The sequence below is a fragment of the Lepus europaeus genome, chromosome 11 (genome assembly GCF_033115175.1).
Source record: "Lepus europaeus isolate LE1 chromosome 11, mLepTim1.pri, whole genome shotgun sequence".
Classification (NCBI taxonomy): domain Eukaryota; kingdom Metazoa; phylum Chordata; class Mammalia; order Lagomorpha; family Leporidae; genus Lepus; species Lepus europaeus.
This window is the reverse complement of record NC_084837.1, coordinates 36,753,039-36,770,325: the sequence shown is the minus strand read 5'-3', so window position 1 is coordinate 36,770,325 and position 17,287 is coordinate 36,753,039. Positions and strand designations below refer to the sequence as shown.

At 42.7% G+C, this 17,287-nt stretch overlaps 1 protein-coding gene across 1 annotated transcript; it reads left to right on the top strand.

Annotated features, from left to right (window-relative positions):
- Positions 1-307: 307 nt before the first annotated feature.
- SSTR1 (somatostatin receptor 1) lies at positions 308-1,483 on the top strand. The gene has a single exon (XM_062204612.1). It carries the CDS (start codon positions 308-310, stop codon positions 1,481-1,483), a length of 1,176 nt encoding a protein of 391 aa, XP_062060596.1.
- Positions 1,484-17,287: the final 15,804 nt, after the last annotated feature.

Here is a 17,287-nt window from a genome sequence, read left to right as displayed (position 1 = left end):
TCATTCACCAGCCCAGAGCCGCGCCAGTTAATGGCTGTGCTGCGTGGGGCTCTAGCCTCTCCTCTCCAAGCTCCTATGTGTCCTGGCGCCCCTGAGCTGCAAGAGACAGCGCGCAGGCAGTCGCTAAGCGATGTTCCCGGCCCGCGCCAGTAGGATCAGCGCTCCCCGCAGCCGCTGCGCTCTATTCCGAGGTGCCGGGTGGCTGTAAGCTGCAGGAGACAGGTCGGGTGCCCAGGAAGGGCGCAGGCGGCGGGGCGCAAGGACAGCTCCCCAGCCCCGGCCGCCCCACGGGCTCCTCTCAGCTGGGATGTTCCCCAATGGCACCGCCTCCTCTCCTTCCTCCTCTCCTAGCCCCAGCCCGGGCAGCTGCGGTGAAGGCGGCTGCAGCAGGGGTCCGGGGGCCGGCGGTGCGGACGGCATGGAGGAGCCAGGGCGAAACGCGTCCCAGAACGGGACCTTGAGCGAGGGACAGGGCAGCGCCATCCTCATCTCTTTTATCTACTCCGTGGTGTGCCTGGTGGGGCTGTGTGGGAACTCCATGGTCATCTACGTGATCCTGCGCTATGCCAAGATGAAGACGGCCACCAACATCTACATCCTAAACCTGGCCATTGCGGATGAGCTGCTCATGCTTAGCGTGCCCTTCCTGGTCACCTCCACGTTGTTGCGCCACTGGCCTTTCGGCGCGCTGCTCTGCCGCCTCGTGCTCAGCGTGGACGCCGTCAACATGTTCACCAGCATCTACTGTCTGACAGTACTCAGCGTGGACCGCTACGTGGCCGTGGTGCACCCCATCAAGGCGGCCCGTTACCGCCGGCCCACCGTGGCCAAAGTGGTGAACCTGGGCGTGTGGGTGCTATCCTTGCTGGTCATCCTGCCTATCGTGGTCTTCTCGCGCACCGCGGCCAACAGCGACGGCACGGTGGCTTGCAACATGCTCATGCCCGAGCCCGCCCAGCGCTGGTTGGTGGGCTTCGTGCTGTACACGTTTCTCATGGGCTTCCTGCTGCCCGTCGGGGCCATCTGCCTGTGCTACGTGCTCATCATCGCCAAGATGCGCATGGTGGCCCTCAAGGCCGGCTGGCAGCAGCGCAAGCGCTCAGAGCGCAAGATCACCCTCATGGTGATGATGGTGGTGATGGTGTTTGTCATCTGCTGGATGCCTTTCTACGTGGTGCAGTTGGTCAACGTGTTCGCCGAGCAGGACGACGCCACGGTGAGCCAGCTGTCGGTCATCCTGGGCTATGCCAACAGCTGCGCCAACCCCATCCTCTATGGCTTCCTCTCGGACAACTTCAAGCGCTCTTTCCAGCGCATCCTGTGCCTCAGTTGGATGGACAACGCGGCTGAGGAGCCGGTCGACTACTACGCCACGGCCCTCAAGAGCCGCGCCTACAGTGTGGAGGACTTCCAGCCCGAGAACCTGGAGTCCGGCGGCGTCTTTCGTAATGGCACTTGCACGTCCCGGATCACGACGCTCTAAGCTCCGGCCGCGCTGGGGGCCCTGCGCCTTGGGAGGTGGAGGAGAGTGCGGGGGCGCCGGGGCGCAGCGAGGGTAACGTGAGGCTGAGACACCTCGCGCCTCGGGCGGAGAGACCTGGGAAAGGCACTGGACAAAGGTAGAACCGAGGAGTTTGGCTTCTGATCTGGGACGGTTTCGGGCCGCCCTCTCGGCCTCTCCACTCCGCTGGCTCCAGGGCACCCTGTACTCTTCCCACCCCGTGAACGTCCAGCCTTCCTTCCTCACCGTCCCGCGAGCGCAGGTCATGAACTCGTTAAGGGCGCCGCCTCACTCCGGCCGAGATTTCTATTAGGCGAAGCTGAGCCGCGGTTACGACTCCGGGGCTGAGACCCCAGCTCGCCCTCAGCCCCGCGCCGCCGCCGCGCCCAGGCTGGCCGCTTCTGCCCGGCGCCCCTGGCAGAGTCTCTCGGGACTCGCCGCCCTCCCGTGGCGCAGCTCTACGTGAAGGGAGGCCGCGCTAGAACCTGAACTCGGCAGCTGGTCTCTCCCCGGGCTCTGGGCAAGAGCGCATCTCTCCCCCCTCGGCCCTCCCCAGCTCCCACTCCACCCAGGGCGGAGCCAGGTGCTTGGTAAAAATGCGTCCCCGCGTGCTGAACCCCAGGCTCTCTGGCAGTCCCCATCTAAGCCCTCCTTTGGAGCGAAAAGGATCTGAGAGCAAGGCGAACGAGGAGTTTGTAGAAGATTTCTCGATTTGGGGCCGGGGCGTTGTAATAGAAACCACCTTCGCGCGGGGCTGTCGGCCGCGCGTCTGTGAGAGAGGCAGGGCTGGGCAGGGCTGGGCAGGGCAGGGCGCGGTGCACTTTCTCCCAGGGCTGCCCCGAAGCGCGGCTGCCCCTCGGCCTGCCTTTCCTTCTCACGCAAGCTTCTCTGGGAGGAGCCGACCTAAGACCACAGACTGTTTGCTGCTCCGGTGGATCGCGAAGACTTGGCCAAGGCTGGGCGTGTGACCGCGGCAAGCAGTTTCCCGAGCGCGGCCTGCCAGGACCCAGAGGTTTGCAGCCTTTCAAGCGGTGCCTAAAAGTTATTTTTCTTGTTGAGCGTATTTATTTATTTATTTATTTGTGGTGTTGGAAAAAATGTCTGCTTTCCTTTTCTCTAATTGCCTAGCCCCAGGCCTTTTTCTTGAAGACTCTGGGGGTGGGGGTGCAGTGGAGAGCTCCCTCCCCACGCTAAGGGCCTCCCTTTGCTGGGCCCTCTTTTCTTAGTCTTTCTTCTGGCCTTTCTATTTTTTGCTTGCGTCCAGTGCAGTTCGGAGATTTTTCATACTTTTCTTACTGTCCTCTGTCTTAAATAAATGAGAATATGGGTTAACCTCCTCTTCATACAGAGTGGGAGGTCTTGAACTCCTGGTTTTCCAGGAAATACATATATAATGGAAACATCACCCTATATATGATTCAAGAGAGCTTGTGTGTGTGTGTACATATATATATATATATATGCATATATATATTTATATTGATCTTGCTCTATTGTCATGACTCCATGAAATAATTCTAAGTATAGCCACAATGGCAGGGGTGAACTTCGCTGGAACACTTTTAATATTAGATGTTCAACCTGCACTCAGATCTGAATAATCTAATTCAGACTTTAATCACTGCTAAGTATGGACTTGCTTCTGGGTTCCGGTAGCAGTGACTCTTAGAACCCTGTTAACATCATCATTTCTTTTAAGGTAGTTGAAAGTGGAACCACTTAGATCAATGTTTAAATCTTACTGACTACTTTGGGAGCCTGAGGAGGACAATGACCAATTATTTTACTTCTTTGTATTTCCTGTATTGCTCTAGTATGCTGGCTTGTACATAGCAGGCACTAAATACATGTTTGTTGGCTGATTGTTTAAATAAACCAAAGTGTATCTGGAGACAATAAATCTGGGGTTCTCAGGTTCTCTCATTGATATGATACACAATGGTTGAATTCGCTATTGAAAAAGTTATTTTGTGTGTATTTGCTTCAAGAACATTGTGCTTTCCTGAAAGCAGCGACCAAGAGTAAAAATGTCCCTAATGCTTTGTTTAATGAGCAAATAATGTTTTTGGCCATATACCAGAAAGTTTAGTTCTGTCCCATAATAACAACATGTATTACTTCTCCTTTGGAAAATAGATTTTTACTGGTTAAGAACAGTGACATTCAGAAATCAAAATCTGGACTGTTATCTTCTTCAGAGGATACAGACATAGTACTCTGAGTCTATTATTGTAATATTAACTAAATAAACAGAAGTGTTTTGCTGTTTCAAGTTGTCTCATTTTGCCATTTGAGTTTTACTGTTTCAGTGGATTACCTGAACACACACACACACACACACACACTGATCGTTAGATTCTGAGGAGAAAAGTTCCAGATTAACTTTGGAAGCTTTACCAAGATTGAATTATTTTCTTTAAAAAGAAAAATCTGTTGGTTCAGAGAACAAGAAAAATAAGGAGAGGTTGAGTCAATATGAATAGGAAGCCATGCACTGGGCTGCACTCTGTTCTCACAAACCAGCTAGATGATATCACAATCTCCTGCTGATTAAATTACTGTCTGCCCTCATTTGTGACCTCAGTCTTTGTTGTGGAGCTAAGTAATTGCTGATTTACATCCCAGGAAGAGATAATGGACAGGCAAAAAGTCTCCCAAAGATGTTCCACAGGGCAGTGGGTAAAAGAAATAGGAGGAAAAAAAAGAAATAGAATAATCAGGTTTCTGTATAATGGAAGAAGACATATTTTATGCTTTGTGCAGTGATGGGCATTTCCATCTCTGGAAGAATTTAAGGAGGCACTAGGGGAGTGTTTTCTTTAGCAGATGTTATTTTTTTTAGAGCAGTTTTATTTCCACAGCAAAATGAGCAGAAAGGAATGTTTTCCAAACAGGCAATAGCAGTGATTCCAGAGCTGGAGGTGGTGGGGGTGGTGGTGGTGGTGGGGGGGTGGTGATGGAGGAGATTGTCACTTCAATGCTTTCAAATGTTCTTTAAGGCTTGGCTTTGTATACCTGTGGTTCCATACTTATCTCAGTAGGACTAAGGATAGCTGGACTTTTGTCTTCATTTTTTTTTTTTTAAGCTATAGCAAGGTGACAAATTAAACCCATAAGTTAGATAGGCAGAGAAAATAGGTTTTATTCTTTTGACTTTAACTACTCAGAAATTTATTCTAACTACCTGAAAGGAAAAGTGAAGTGAGCATTCAAACATCTGATTGAGCTGATCATAGAAACAGCCATTTAAAAATTTTCCAAATTTTATTTGAGTAAGTTTGGACAGTTTCTGGGGTGGACTCATCTTCCTGTTTCACCCCTAAAATGGCATTAGAATGAGAGAAAGAGGAGAAGGTGAGAAGGAGTGGGAAAGGGGCCTTCAGTGTCTTCTGCTCTCTAGAGCCAAGCTGTTTGTCTATCTGGCTACTTCCTGGATGAAGTTTGCTGAAATCAGAGCCTGAGAATCAACTTCTCAGCTTGGTGAGGACACATGTCAGCTCCTGTGGGCTGCAGCCCACTCAGGGTCTTCCTTGGTTCTCATGGAACCTACCAGCCCAGAGGTCAGCCCCAGGCTCTGCTGAGAAGTGACCTCACCCAGCCACAGTGGCTTCATGAACCTCTTGGCTCAGTGACTAGAGGTGGACTAGAGTAGCCCTAGACTGGTGACCCTCAGAATGTCTGTTTGACCAAGTCTCCCCATTTGTCGGTGGCTGTCTCAGATCTTTTGCATCCCTCTTCAACTTTGTTAACCTCACTTGTTAAAATAATCCACACTCCCATATCACCTTTATGCTAGAGGAAAAATACAGGAATTGAGTCGCTCCGTCTTAGACTTTGATGAACTGGAGCAGAAAAGAGTATTTAGCAAATATCCACCCATACCCCAGACACACACCTACTTAGGTCCAAACATTTTTGCATTGCCTAGAAGTTGAAAGTAAGTGTGCTGCTATCCTAAGGCAATGAGCCTTGCCTCATAAGGAGGGAATGAAATGAAATATGATTTATAGAGGAAGTTAAAATGTGTCACTTTAGTGTATAAGAACTATTCTCTCTATTACGTGTGAACTCAGTGTTCCTGGAGCAGCATTTCCCAGGCCATGTTCTCACACAGTTCTCACAGAAAAGGATCAAACTTGAAATCTTTTGATGCCTCATCCATTATAACTTAACCATTGTATAAAATGTTGAATGTGTCATTTTGGCCTGAGGAAAAAAGGCAAGAAGTTCCCCTGGAGAACATTCTGGGAGATAAATTTTTAAAAGTTGTAATATATTCCCAGCCTACTTTAAATAAATCACAGAGATGCCATATTTATATTAATCTTTGAAAAGGACATTTTGGAAATGGTTTATAGTTAATAAATGTGATTCCCTGTTTCGTTTCAATGTAGTACATTGGAAAGATCAGATACTTGACTCAAATGACTATTAGATGTTTCCATAACAGTTACTGTGGTCGGTGCTTTTAAAATACAGTATCCTATATCAGAGTGCCTGTTTGGTCCTAGCTACTCTGCTTCTAATCCAGCTTCCTGCTAAGGCATCTTGGGAGAAATCAGATAAGAACTCAAGTACTTAGGTTTACCCACATGGGAGACCTGGGTGGAGTTCCTGTCCTGGCTTCTGGTGTCCGATTGGCCAAGATGGATAGTTTGCTCGATCTCGATCTCTCTCTCTCTCTCTCCCCTCCCCCGTCTTTTCTCTCATTTTTCAAGTAGATAAAAACAAACATTCAAAAGTGGTTAAGATGGAAAATCTTACACAAAAGGAGTCTTGCAAAATTGAAGTCTCCATCTTATGAATAACCATCCACTCTGAATGAAAGATAACCATTTCCACATACTCTTATAGGTATCTTGCTTTTCATCCAAAAAACTCAGTTTGTTGGCTTTAAAATAACCGAGGCAGGTTCAGCAGTTTCTTTAGAAGAAGGCAGGAATGAAGATAATGCAGGTGATCACTAATTATTTTGTTAGGTAGCTAGAGACCAGGTATCACAGTGAACACACTTGTAAAAGCATTGAATCAGCTTCTTCTGATTCAACGACAAAGAAAAGGAAAGTGTTTCTGCAGTGCTGACAAGATGAGGAGGCCAGTGAATTGAAGAACACAGCCCAAATTAAAATATAGAAAGGATGGGCACAGAGGGACATCGTCTAAAAAAGAGATACAATTTTAAATAAAAATCTTTCAGTAATATGTTCACTTTGAATCTAAACTTAATTATTGTCAAGTTATATATTAAGTCAGTTTTGTTAGCCAAAAACTGAAACTATTATATGCATTTAAGACTGAGATTAAAGACATGCTACCACAACTCTGTGGTGTATTAACAAACTTGAAATTTAAAAATAAATACCTATCTAAGTCAGATGGATGCAAGCCTGCAAGTGTGAGTATACAAGAGGTATCAAAGGAAATGAGAAGTGGGGAATGCTATGAGCAACCATGATTCCTCTTCAAAGGAATTTAACACCTATCTCCCCACCCCCCAGTGCCTACAAGCCTGGAACTCTCACAGTTGAGGACCCTGAGTATGTCCAACTTTAAGAATTTAGGAAAGCCCTAATATGTATTACATCCCACTTCAGGAGGACATATCATGTGGAGGAGGACACTGTAGAACATTTTGTACAGAACAGTTCTTTCACAAGAATATTGTCTATCTAAAAAGACAAGTCATATTCCACTTAAATTTAGACAAAGGGAAAAACCCTGAGACATAATAGGTAAGCACAATGATATTTTACAATTGCTCTTGTGACTTACATGATTATTCTGGGAAAGGGTGTCCAAATATTGATGAACAATAGCTCTCACTGTGTTCTTTCTGTCTCTATAAACCTTGAACAATTCATTAATCTAGCAAATATTATTAGCAGTGGCAAGATGTCTATTCAACATCAATAATTAAATTAAACATTCTTTATGTCCAAGAGCCACTGTAACTAGCAAGCAAAGCAGATGTCTGTATGGCTTTTTCAAAAGACTCGCATGTCTCTCTTTATATAAACTCTGGTACTTATAATTAAAATACACACACACACACACATACTACTTAAACAAAAATGAACTTACTAGATATGACTGATTAAACTTCAAGACTTTTTTCTTGATTTCTCTTTTAAAGTCTCATTTTCTACCTCCTCACCCCAGAGTAGAACTCCATGCTATTTCACTTGTCCCACTACTCTCATTAAAGCACTTTTCAGAAAAGATTTATAGTTTACATAACTTACAAGGCTCTAAGTGTTATTTTTCCAGAGGCAAGCCTTTTAAATAGAGATACAACATCAAAGCATTAAGCATTTGTGCCCTTGAAATTGTATCTTCTACGTGTGTTTATGGACAAGTCCTCAATAAGACCTGTATTAACGTCACTTGAGGACTGATAAAAATGCACATTTTCTTTACTCTATGACAGAGTTTTCAAATCAGTAAGTCTGGATGATTCTTCATGATTCTCAGGTACCCTAATATTTTAAATATAAGCATTTAAGGGTTAAAATAATGAAATTTGTCATCAACAGACAAGCCTGATGTATTTATTGTGTGATACTGGGCAAGTTAATCTTCATGGTGCATATTTAACTTGTATATAAGGATCAGCAGAATGATCTTCTGTAGGGCTACTGTGATGAGACAGTGCATGTGACTGTACAATCAGTCAGAACAGTTTTAGTTGCAAATACAAACCTGAATTACTCACATAAGTGAAAAGTGTTGAAAAGATCTGGCTTCAGGTGCACTCGATCACTTGATCCATAACTCACTTGTATTTTTTGCCCCTTTGGCTCTGCTTTTCTCATCTCTAACTTCGCTATGTTGACTCCATTCTCAGATTTGCTATTCCTTTGAAATTATACAATTTCTGCACAAAGTGAAATGTAACATTTTCCAGGTTCAAAATTCAAAGGGCAGTGAAAATATCATTCTTTACAACTGGACTGTCTGACATCATTTATCTTTTGTCTATTTCCCTCCATATATTTTACTGAGTATACTAAAAATGTGAGGCCCTGCCTCCTGATTTCTTTATGCCTAGATTATTTCTCAAGGTTGTATTTGTAACATGAAGTTTCAAGTGATCAGGTAATGTCTATTTCAAAAACAAAATGAAAGCTTGAACGTGCTTACTATAATGTGGTACCTTCCACAACTCAGTGTCCCTCAGCTCTGACACAAATCCACTGCTGTACAACATCTATCTAGGCTTATGTCACATTTCTTCCTTGAGGACTGGGAGCAAAGGGAACTAGTATAAACCATGTTGTTTGCTAGCTGGCCATTAGTAATAAAGTCTCTTGATTCTGATCCTGAAATCTTTTGTTTTCCGGCATCCATCAAACAGCAACGTACTAACTGATTTTCTTGTAAGTAGGATAAATCAAATTTCAGACACTGACAGTATCTACAACGGAACAGTTAACAAGGCCTGGGGAATGTGGCTGGGTAGGACTGATGAAATGCTTGCCTTGGAGCTGGGAATGTCAACTCCATTCAGAAGTGGAAGGGGATGTGGAACGGATCTCATGAGAAAAAGTGAGCTATATTTACTCAAAGTAATGAATATGTTATATGTCAAAAATAAACACCATCTACAACTGTCAGACATGCACAAGTATATACCAATAGCTCAATAAGTGGCAGATATTGGGGCTGGCACTGTGGCACAGTAGGTTAATCCTCTGCCTTAGGCACTGGCATCCCATATGTGCGCCAGTTCTAGTCCCGGCTGCTCCTCTTCCTATCCAGCTCTCTGCAAGTGGCCTGGGAAAGCAGTGGAAGATGGCCCAAGTGGTTGGGCCCTTGCACCCTCATGGAAAGCCTGGAGGTGGCTCCTGGCTCCTGGCTTCAAATCGGCTCAGCTCCTGCTGTTGCAGCTCTTTGGGGAGTGAACCAGCGAATGGAAGAATTCCTGTAACTCTACTTCTCAAATAAATAAAGTCTTAAAAAAAATAAATGGGAGATATTATTATTATTAAAAGGAAATAGAGAATTGAGATTATTCGGGCTTTAAAATGCTCTTACTTAATTTAAACATATGATTAAGTAGATGAGGTTAGGTTCACTTTAAATATACAACACTTGACTTTATTTCATTGCATGTAAATTCATCTCAATATGGAGTAAATACATATTTTTACTTATGTACATTTTCCTATATATAAGGTGTTATTGGGAAATTCAAAATATCTCACAAATCTTAGAAGGATTTGATATAGAGACTGACAGATTCCACATGACCTCAAGAAATTTCATTATTTCATGCTTCAAATTTTATCTTTAAAATAAATTAGACATCACTTCAAATTAATATCAATTTATTGCATTCTCATAAGTTTAGTGACACTGTTTAAATGCATTTTAAAATAAGGCTATATGGGGCTGGCACTGTGGTGTAGTGGAAAGTGCCACCTTCTGAAGTGCCAACATCCCATGTGGGCGCCAGTTTGAGTCCCGGCTGCTCTACTTCTGATCCAGCTCTCTGCTATGGCCTGGAAAAGCAGTAGAGGACGGCCCAAGTCCTTGGGCCCCAGAATCTGTGTGGGAGACCAGGAAGAAGCCCATAGCTCTTGGCTTCAGATGGGCATAGCTCTGGCCATTGCAGCCTGCTGGGGAGTGAACCAGTGGATGGAGGATCTCTCTTTCTCTCTGTTTCTCCTTCTCTCTCTGTGTAATTCTTTCAAATAAATAAATAAATAAATAAATCTTAAAAAAATTTTAAAAAATAAAATAAGGTGATGAAGGCACTTAAATGTTAGCATAGCATTAAGCACACTAAAGATAGTATTAAAATTTAAGATATATATATATATATATATAATGAACAAAGCATAAAATGATTCACAGGACTTGGCTAGGCCAGATGTGAAGATGCCTTTCATCATATAATAGTGGTAAGGTAACCTGTTATAGCCAGAGATAGGTAGCAATGATTAGTGAAATAATATCTAAGCAAGCTTCCTTCTATTTTAGTGTGACTGGTGCAGATATCTATGCCACATATTTTAGACTTGAAATATCACTGTGAAGATAACCAGTTCCCATGAATTAGACTGACAGTTTCAGTTCCCCTCAGATGCCATAGCAGTTATATAAAACTGTCCATAACCAGTGTTTAAAATACAGCAGTAGGGTGGTTGGGGAAGGAAAGAGAAGTAATGTTTATTCAGCACTGACTTTGTAAGGGACACATTTTGCTAGGTGCTTTGCCTGCTTTCTCAGTCTTCCTTAAGGTTACCATAAACTAGAAATCTTTCTTTTACAAGTGAGGAGCGAGAACGAAGATGAACAGGAAGAGGGGAAGACAAAGACTTTGTATTTGACTCCAACAGCCATAATCCTATCAGATCAAAGTCCTTTTGAGTGACACACAGTTTCCATCTGACAAAAACAGAAAAAGTGGGAAGTAGGACTGTTGTTTCAAGATTTACAAATCACAGTGATCAAGCCAAAAACACAGCATCCCTCTCATGATCTGAACTTAAGGGGGTGGGGGAGGGATGGTGCTAAAGATGCCACTATGGTTTCCACAGGGACAAAACAAACTTCTTGGGAGAAGCATCTGTTTTATGACTCACTTGAATGTGCCCATGTTAACTGCCCCAGACAAGGCTTCACCACACACGTGCCCCCAGCATGAGGCAGATGCCCCATTGCTGTGATTTCGTAGGTGGAATCAGGGATCAGAATGCACACTTTCAAAACCTGGTTTTTAAGATCATGGGCTGCGTCACCATGGGCAGGTTATTGATGTACTCATGCTTCATATCTCTTAAATGAAAAATTAGAATAAAAATAATCTTCGTTCCATAGCATAAGCAAATTGACAATTTAGTCCCTTCAGTATTTTTCACATTTTAATAATCCTTTGTGTTTGCATAATTATCATAGAGAGGGCAATGGTTCAAGAACATTGAAAACTAGAAACATTTCCCTTTTCACTTATGAAGATACAATAAACACGCTCTAATTATTAGGAATTCAATAATTAAGAAACACCAAAATAACTATCAGATACCATTGCATTGAAGGCCGTGATAACAGGACAAAGTCCTGGAGTTCAAAAAAAGCAAAATTCTAGATAAGCAACATTAATTCAGCCCTGTAAACTTCTATAAACAGATTTTAGGACATTAATAATAAGTTGGGAATTCTCTCCCTCCCCTTTTATTTAAACTAGTAAATTGTACTACTATAACAATAGTGTAGAGTAATTGGAAAGCATTAAACTAAATCTTTTTATCTGGCATTCTTCCCAATTAAGAGGTCATATCATTTATCAGGATGCCAATTAAATAGAATCCACTGAATTATTCAAGTGAATAGTCTGGTTAAGGAAAGAGGAGAAATTCAGAATAAAAAGGTACTTCCTAAATATTAAAAACTGGTGTTAGAAAACTGTAAAACAATTTATTTTCTTGTAAATTATATCATTCAATTTGTGAGAAGGAGGAGATGAAAAACAAATAATAAATATGCAAAACACAATTTCAAACAGCTGTGGACACTTTAAAGCTGCGGGCTGCCAAGGATTTTTCTTAAATGATTGCAGTCTCACCTGCAGCTGCATCTCGTCTCATTTGCAAAACAAGGATGGGTCTGTAAGAATGAAATTGATGACTGCATGGACTCCGGTGTGAGCTTTAATCCTTTCCCCATTAGAGCATCTTCTCCAAAGTGAGACTGGAGAATCACCGCAGCCAACACCCAGTTACCACCCATTTCAGAACAGAATGAAACTGGCTCCACTCTAAACCAAACATAGATTCAAAATCCCCCCCCCCCCTTTTTGACAAAAGCACAGAGGAGACCAAGAGGAAAAATAGTGCAAGCCCAGTGATGGATTCATATAGAGATGAGCAGCCACAAGGAGGATGGATTTTCTAGGGCAAGATCCAAGTCTTTCTCTGATTTTTTTTTTTTTTTTTGGACAGGCAGAGTGGACAGTGAGAGAGAGAGAGAGAGAGAGAGAGAGAGAAAGGTCTTCCTTTTGCCGTTGGTTCACCCTCCAATGGCCGCCGTGGTTGGCGCGCTGCGGCCGGCGCATCGTGCTGATCCGAAGGCAGGAGCCAGGGGCTTCTCCTGGTCTCCCATGGGGTGCAGGGCCCAAGCACTTGGGCCATCCTCCACTGCACTCCCTGGCCACAGCAGAGAGCTGGCCTGGAAGAGGGGCAACTAGGGCAGAATCTGGTGCCCCGACCAGGACTAGAACCTGGTGTGCCGGCGCCGCTAGGCGGAGGATTAGCTTATTAAGCCACGGCGCCGGCCTATTTCTCTGATTTGTAAATCGCAGATTCGGAACACTGGTTTCTCAGGTGTTTTCTATTAGTCTATAAATTACTCAGAGGCCATTTCCTGGGTCTCAAAGCCACTACTGAACACAAAACATGTAGCAGCGTACGCTGGTTGGGCACAGGATCTGTGGAACTCAGCCACTTAACAGCTATGTGACCTCGAGTAAATAGCTTCATAGCCTTACCTGAGATTTGGTTGCCTCATCTGGAAAATGGGGCCAATGATGTACTTACATCATAGGATTGTTATGAAGATTAGGTAAGCCAACATTTGCAAAGTACTTAGAACAAAACTTGCACATACATTTTCAAACAATGAACAGAATATTATTACATTGAATCAATGAATTTATTAGCACAAGGCAAAGCTTTGGCCTCATTGATGGTACAGGGAGTTCTAATATGTCTCCCTCTCTCATTTAGTATTCTGGAATCTTCTGCACATGAGCAGTGCACACTTGAATGTCATTTTTTTCCCAAAGTACAAGTTATTAATGACTTAAATTATTAATGCTTTACTTGTCAGTGTGTTGACTTCTTAACCAGAGGTAACAATGGTTCATGGCCCTGTCTGCACATAAACACACCTGGGGAATCACCAATTCCTAATACTTAGTTTAAGGAATTGTTGAAAAGGAAGCCAGGGCATCCATATTTAAATAAGGCTTCTGTAAGATTCTGATACAGTCACTTTATTATTTAAGATTTGGGGGAAACCTCAATTACAGCAGATTCAAGAATTTTTCTAAGATTTATTTTTATTTGTTTGAAAGGCAGAGTAGAAAGAGAAAGTGGGAGATTGTCCATGTGCTGCTTTACTCTCTAAAAGGCCTCAACAACTGGAGCCAGGAGCATCATCTGAGTGTCCAATGTCAGTGTAGGACTAGGGCCATCTTCCTCTGCTTTCCCAGGCACATTAGCAGGGAGATGGATCAGAAGTGGAGCAGCTAGAACTCAAACAGCTGCCCATGTGGGAATGCTGGTACTGCAGGTAGCAGTTTAACCCATTATGTCACAACGCCAGCCCCACAGTGTTTCTAAAAGGAACGTACTACATCTTTAGTGAAGGCAGTTTCAGTCCTGAGGTTAGTCCTTGTGGTGAAGGGCTTTTTGGTAGTGTGGCATCTCATTTAGCTTTTCAAATTGTACCCTGCAGTCATCAGCATTGCATGATACCCAGGTTGGCTCTTCAGAAGTTTTTCAGTGGACCTCCTAAGATGAGAGCATTGTTTCCAGTTCCTCTTTTGTTGGCATTATTTTCTTTTTTTTAATTTTTTTTTAACTTTTATTTAATAGATATAAATTTCCAAAGTACAACTTTTGGATTACAATGGCTTTCCGCCCCCCCCCCCCCCCATAACTTCCCTCCTACCCACAACCCTCCCATTTCCCACTCCTTTTCCCATTCCATTCACATCAAGATTCATTTTCAATACAGAAGATCAATTTAGTATATATGAAGTAAAGATTTCATCAGTTTGCACCCACACAGAACATAAAGTGTAAAATACTGTTTGAGTACTAGTTATAGCATTAATTCACATTGAACAACACATTAAGGACAGAGATCCCACATGAGGAGTAAGTGCACAGTGACTCCTGTTGTTGACTTAACAAATTGACACTCTTGTCTATGGCATCAGTAATCTCCCTAGGCTCTTGTCATGAGTTGCCGAGGCTATGGAAGCCTTTTGAGTTCACCGACTTTGATCTTATTTAAACGAGGTCATAGTCAAAGTGGAAGTTCTCTCCTCCCTTCAGAGAAAGGTACTTCTTCTTTGATGGCCTGTTCTTTCTACTGGGATCTCACTTGCAGAGATCTTTCATTTAGGTTTTTTTTTTTTTTTTTTTTGCCAGAGTGTCTTGGCTTTCCATGCCTAAAATACTTTCATGGGCTCTTCAGCCAGATCTGAATGCCTTAAGGGCTTATTCTGAGGCCAGAGTGCTGTTTAGGACATCTGTCATTCTATGAGTCTGGTGTGTATCCCACTTCCCATGTTGACAGGCAGAGTTAGACAGTGAGAGAGAGAGAGACAGAGAGAAAGGTCTTCCTTTTCCGTTGGTTCACCCAACAAATGGCTGCTACGGCCAGCGTGCTACGCTGATCCGAAGCCAGGAGCCAGGTGCTTCCTCCTGGTCTAGCATGTGGGTGCAAGTCCCAAGGATCTGGGCCATCCTCCACTGCACTCCCGGGCCACAGCAGAGAGCTAGACTGGAAGGGGAGCAACCGGGACAGAATCCGTAGCCCCAACCGGGACTAGAATCCAGGGTGCCGGCTCCGCAGGCGGAGGATTAGCCTAGTGAGTCACGTCACCGGCCTGTTGGGCATTATTTTCAAGAGTGACAAAATATATTCATTTTGAGATTTTTCCTCTTTGATATTTTCCTACATACACTTCTCTTCAAGGAAATCATACTTATTACACGGAGAAGTTTCTGTAGCTTTCCTTCCCATGCCCTTCCACACTCCCTTCGGTCTTTGTTTAATCCCCTCTGGATGTTTGCGTGCTTTGAGATTCCTGGGCAAAAGGGACTTCGTTTCTTGGGTATGGTGATTCATTACAGTGATAGGAAACAGCAGATAGGCTGAAGCCCGAGGAAGTCGTGATTGTAACCAGTGGGTTTAATATGGCGGTGATGACAAGAGAGATTATCATCTCTATCATCCTTATTGCAACCACCTGGCTGTGCAGCTGTAGCTGAAGCAGCTTCAGAGTGGTTTATTAGTGTTCAGATGACAAACTATAGGGTCTCACTGGAAATCTAAGGTCATGATAAAAAAAATGGGAACTAATAACCTAGCAAAAAATCAAATGACAAATATGACTACAAAGGGAGAGTGGACTGTCCACATTTAATATGTCATGACAATCTTTAGCCTAGGTATAAAAATACAGCAGCTCAGGGCTGGAGCTGTGGCATAGCAGGTAAAGCTGCTGCCTGCAGCGCCGGTTCAAGTTCCGGCTGCTCTACTTCTGATCCAGCTTTCTGCTGATGGCCTGGGAAAGCAGTAGAAGATGGCCCAAGTCCTAGGGCCCCTGCACCCGCGTGGGAGACCTGGAAGAAGCTCCTAGCTCCTGGTTTCAGATTGGTGCTGCTCAGGCCATTGCGGCCAACTGGGGAGTGAACCAGCGGATGGAAGACCTCTCTCTCTCTCTGCCTCTCCTTCTCTCTCTGTGTAACTCTTTCAAGTAAATAAATAAGTCTTTAAAAAAAAAATCCCAGCAGCTCAACATCAAAGAATATTTCAAATAAATGTAGGGTTTCATTTGTTTCCCATAAGCTCCAAAAACTAGAAAAATAAATGTTGATGAGTTGAAATAAAGACATTTGGGAAATAATTCATCAGGAGTAGAAAGACTGTTTTACTTTTGGTAAAATTGTTTTTAAAAACAATATTTATGAGCCCAATCTCATGTAGTTTATTTATAGCCTTTATTAATGCATAATAAAAATATTTCCAGTAGTGGGAACACTGTTTTACAAAAGTTACCCTTCTTTATTTCCACTTACTCCCATATTTTCTTGCCACCTAAAGACTCTCTTCAAGTTTAAAATATGTTTTAGTATTAAATCCAGTAGGTTTAAAATTGTAATAATATTCTTTAAAAATCAAATCTTAACAATAATATGATTCTATGAATACCTTGGTTCTGCATGTCTGTCTCAATTGCTTCTCCCCAACAATATTTATTTTATAAACCTCATAAATTTTAGACAGCAAGCTTGCAATTGTGCATTTTTGATACTCATGTTTGCCAAAATTGGATTCAATTTATTTTCCCACAAGAGTGTTTTACTATTTGTAGATTAACATTGAAAAAGCAATGTTGGTTGAGGAAGCCTTTCACAAAAGAACTGTTATGAAGAAACAGCTCATTACAATGTATTTTTCTTTCACTTTGTATTTTCCCTTTTGGGACTTACTCATGAGTCATCATCTGTATTGGTTAGGAAAGCCAGATCTTTTTTCTTAGGGATTGAATATCATTTGTTCTCATTTATTGTATAAAGGATCTCACAGTCAGCAACTTTTGGCGTGAAAAATGAGAAGACATTGAAAAATATTAATTTATTTCACATATTTAGAGGGATATTTGGCAGCAACGATGATTTTATAATTAAGAATATTCTTACAGGATCCGATTTTTACATGGGTACCTAAGTCTTCAGGGTATTGTTAAAGTTGCTCTAAATTTTATGAATTGTATAACTAATGATTGAAAGAGACTTTTAGTTGAATTATGCATGGATTAAAATATAGTTGAATCAAATATATCAGGTTTTTTTAGATTCCCATTTTCAGAATGTATCTTATTCCTTACTGTCCAAAGTTAAGGGAAAGGACTCATCATAGTTATAAGTGAAAGAAAATATTAACATAATTTATGGAAAATACAATAATTATTTTTGTACTGTGTCAAAATAAGGCAATATAAATTTACATTTAAACAAGTCTTAACATATTTAAGTTGAAATGTTA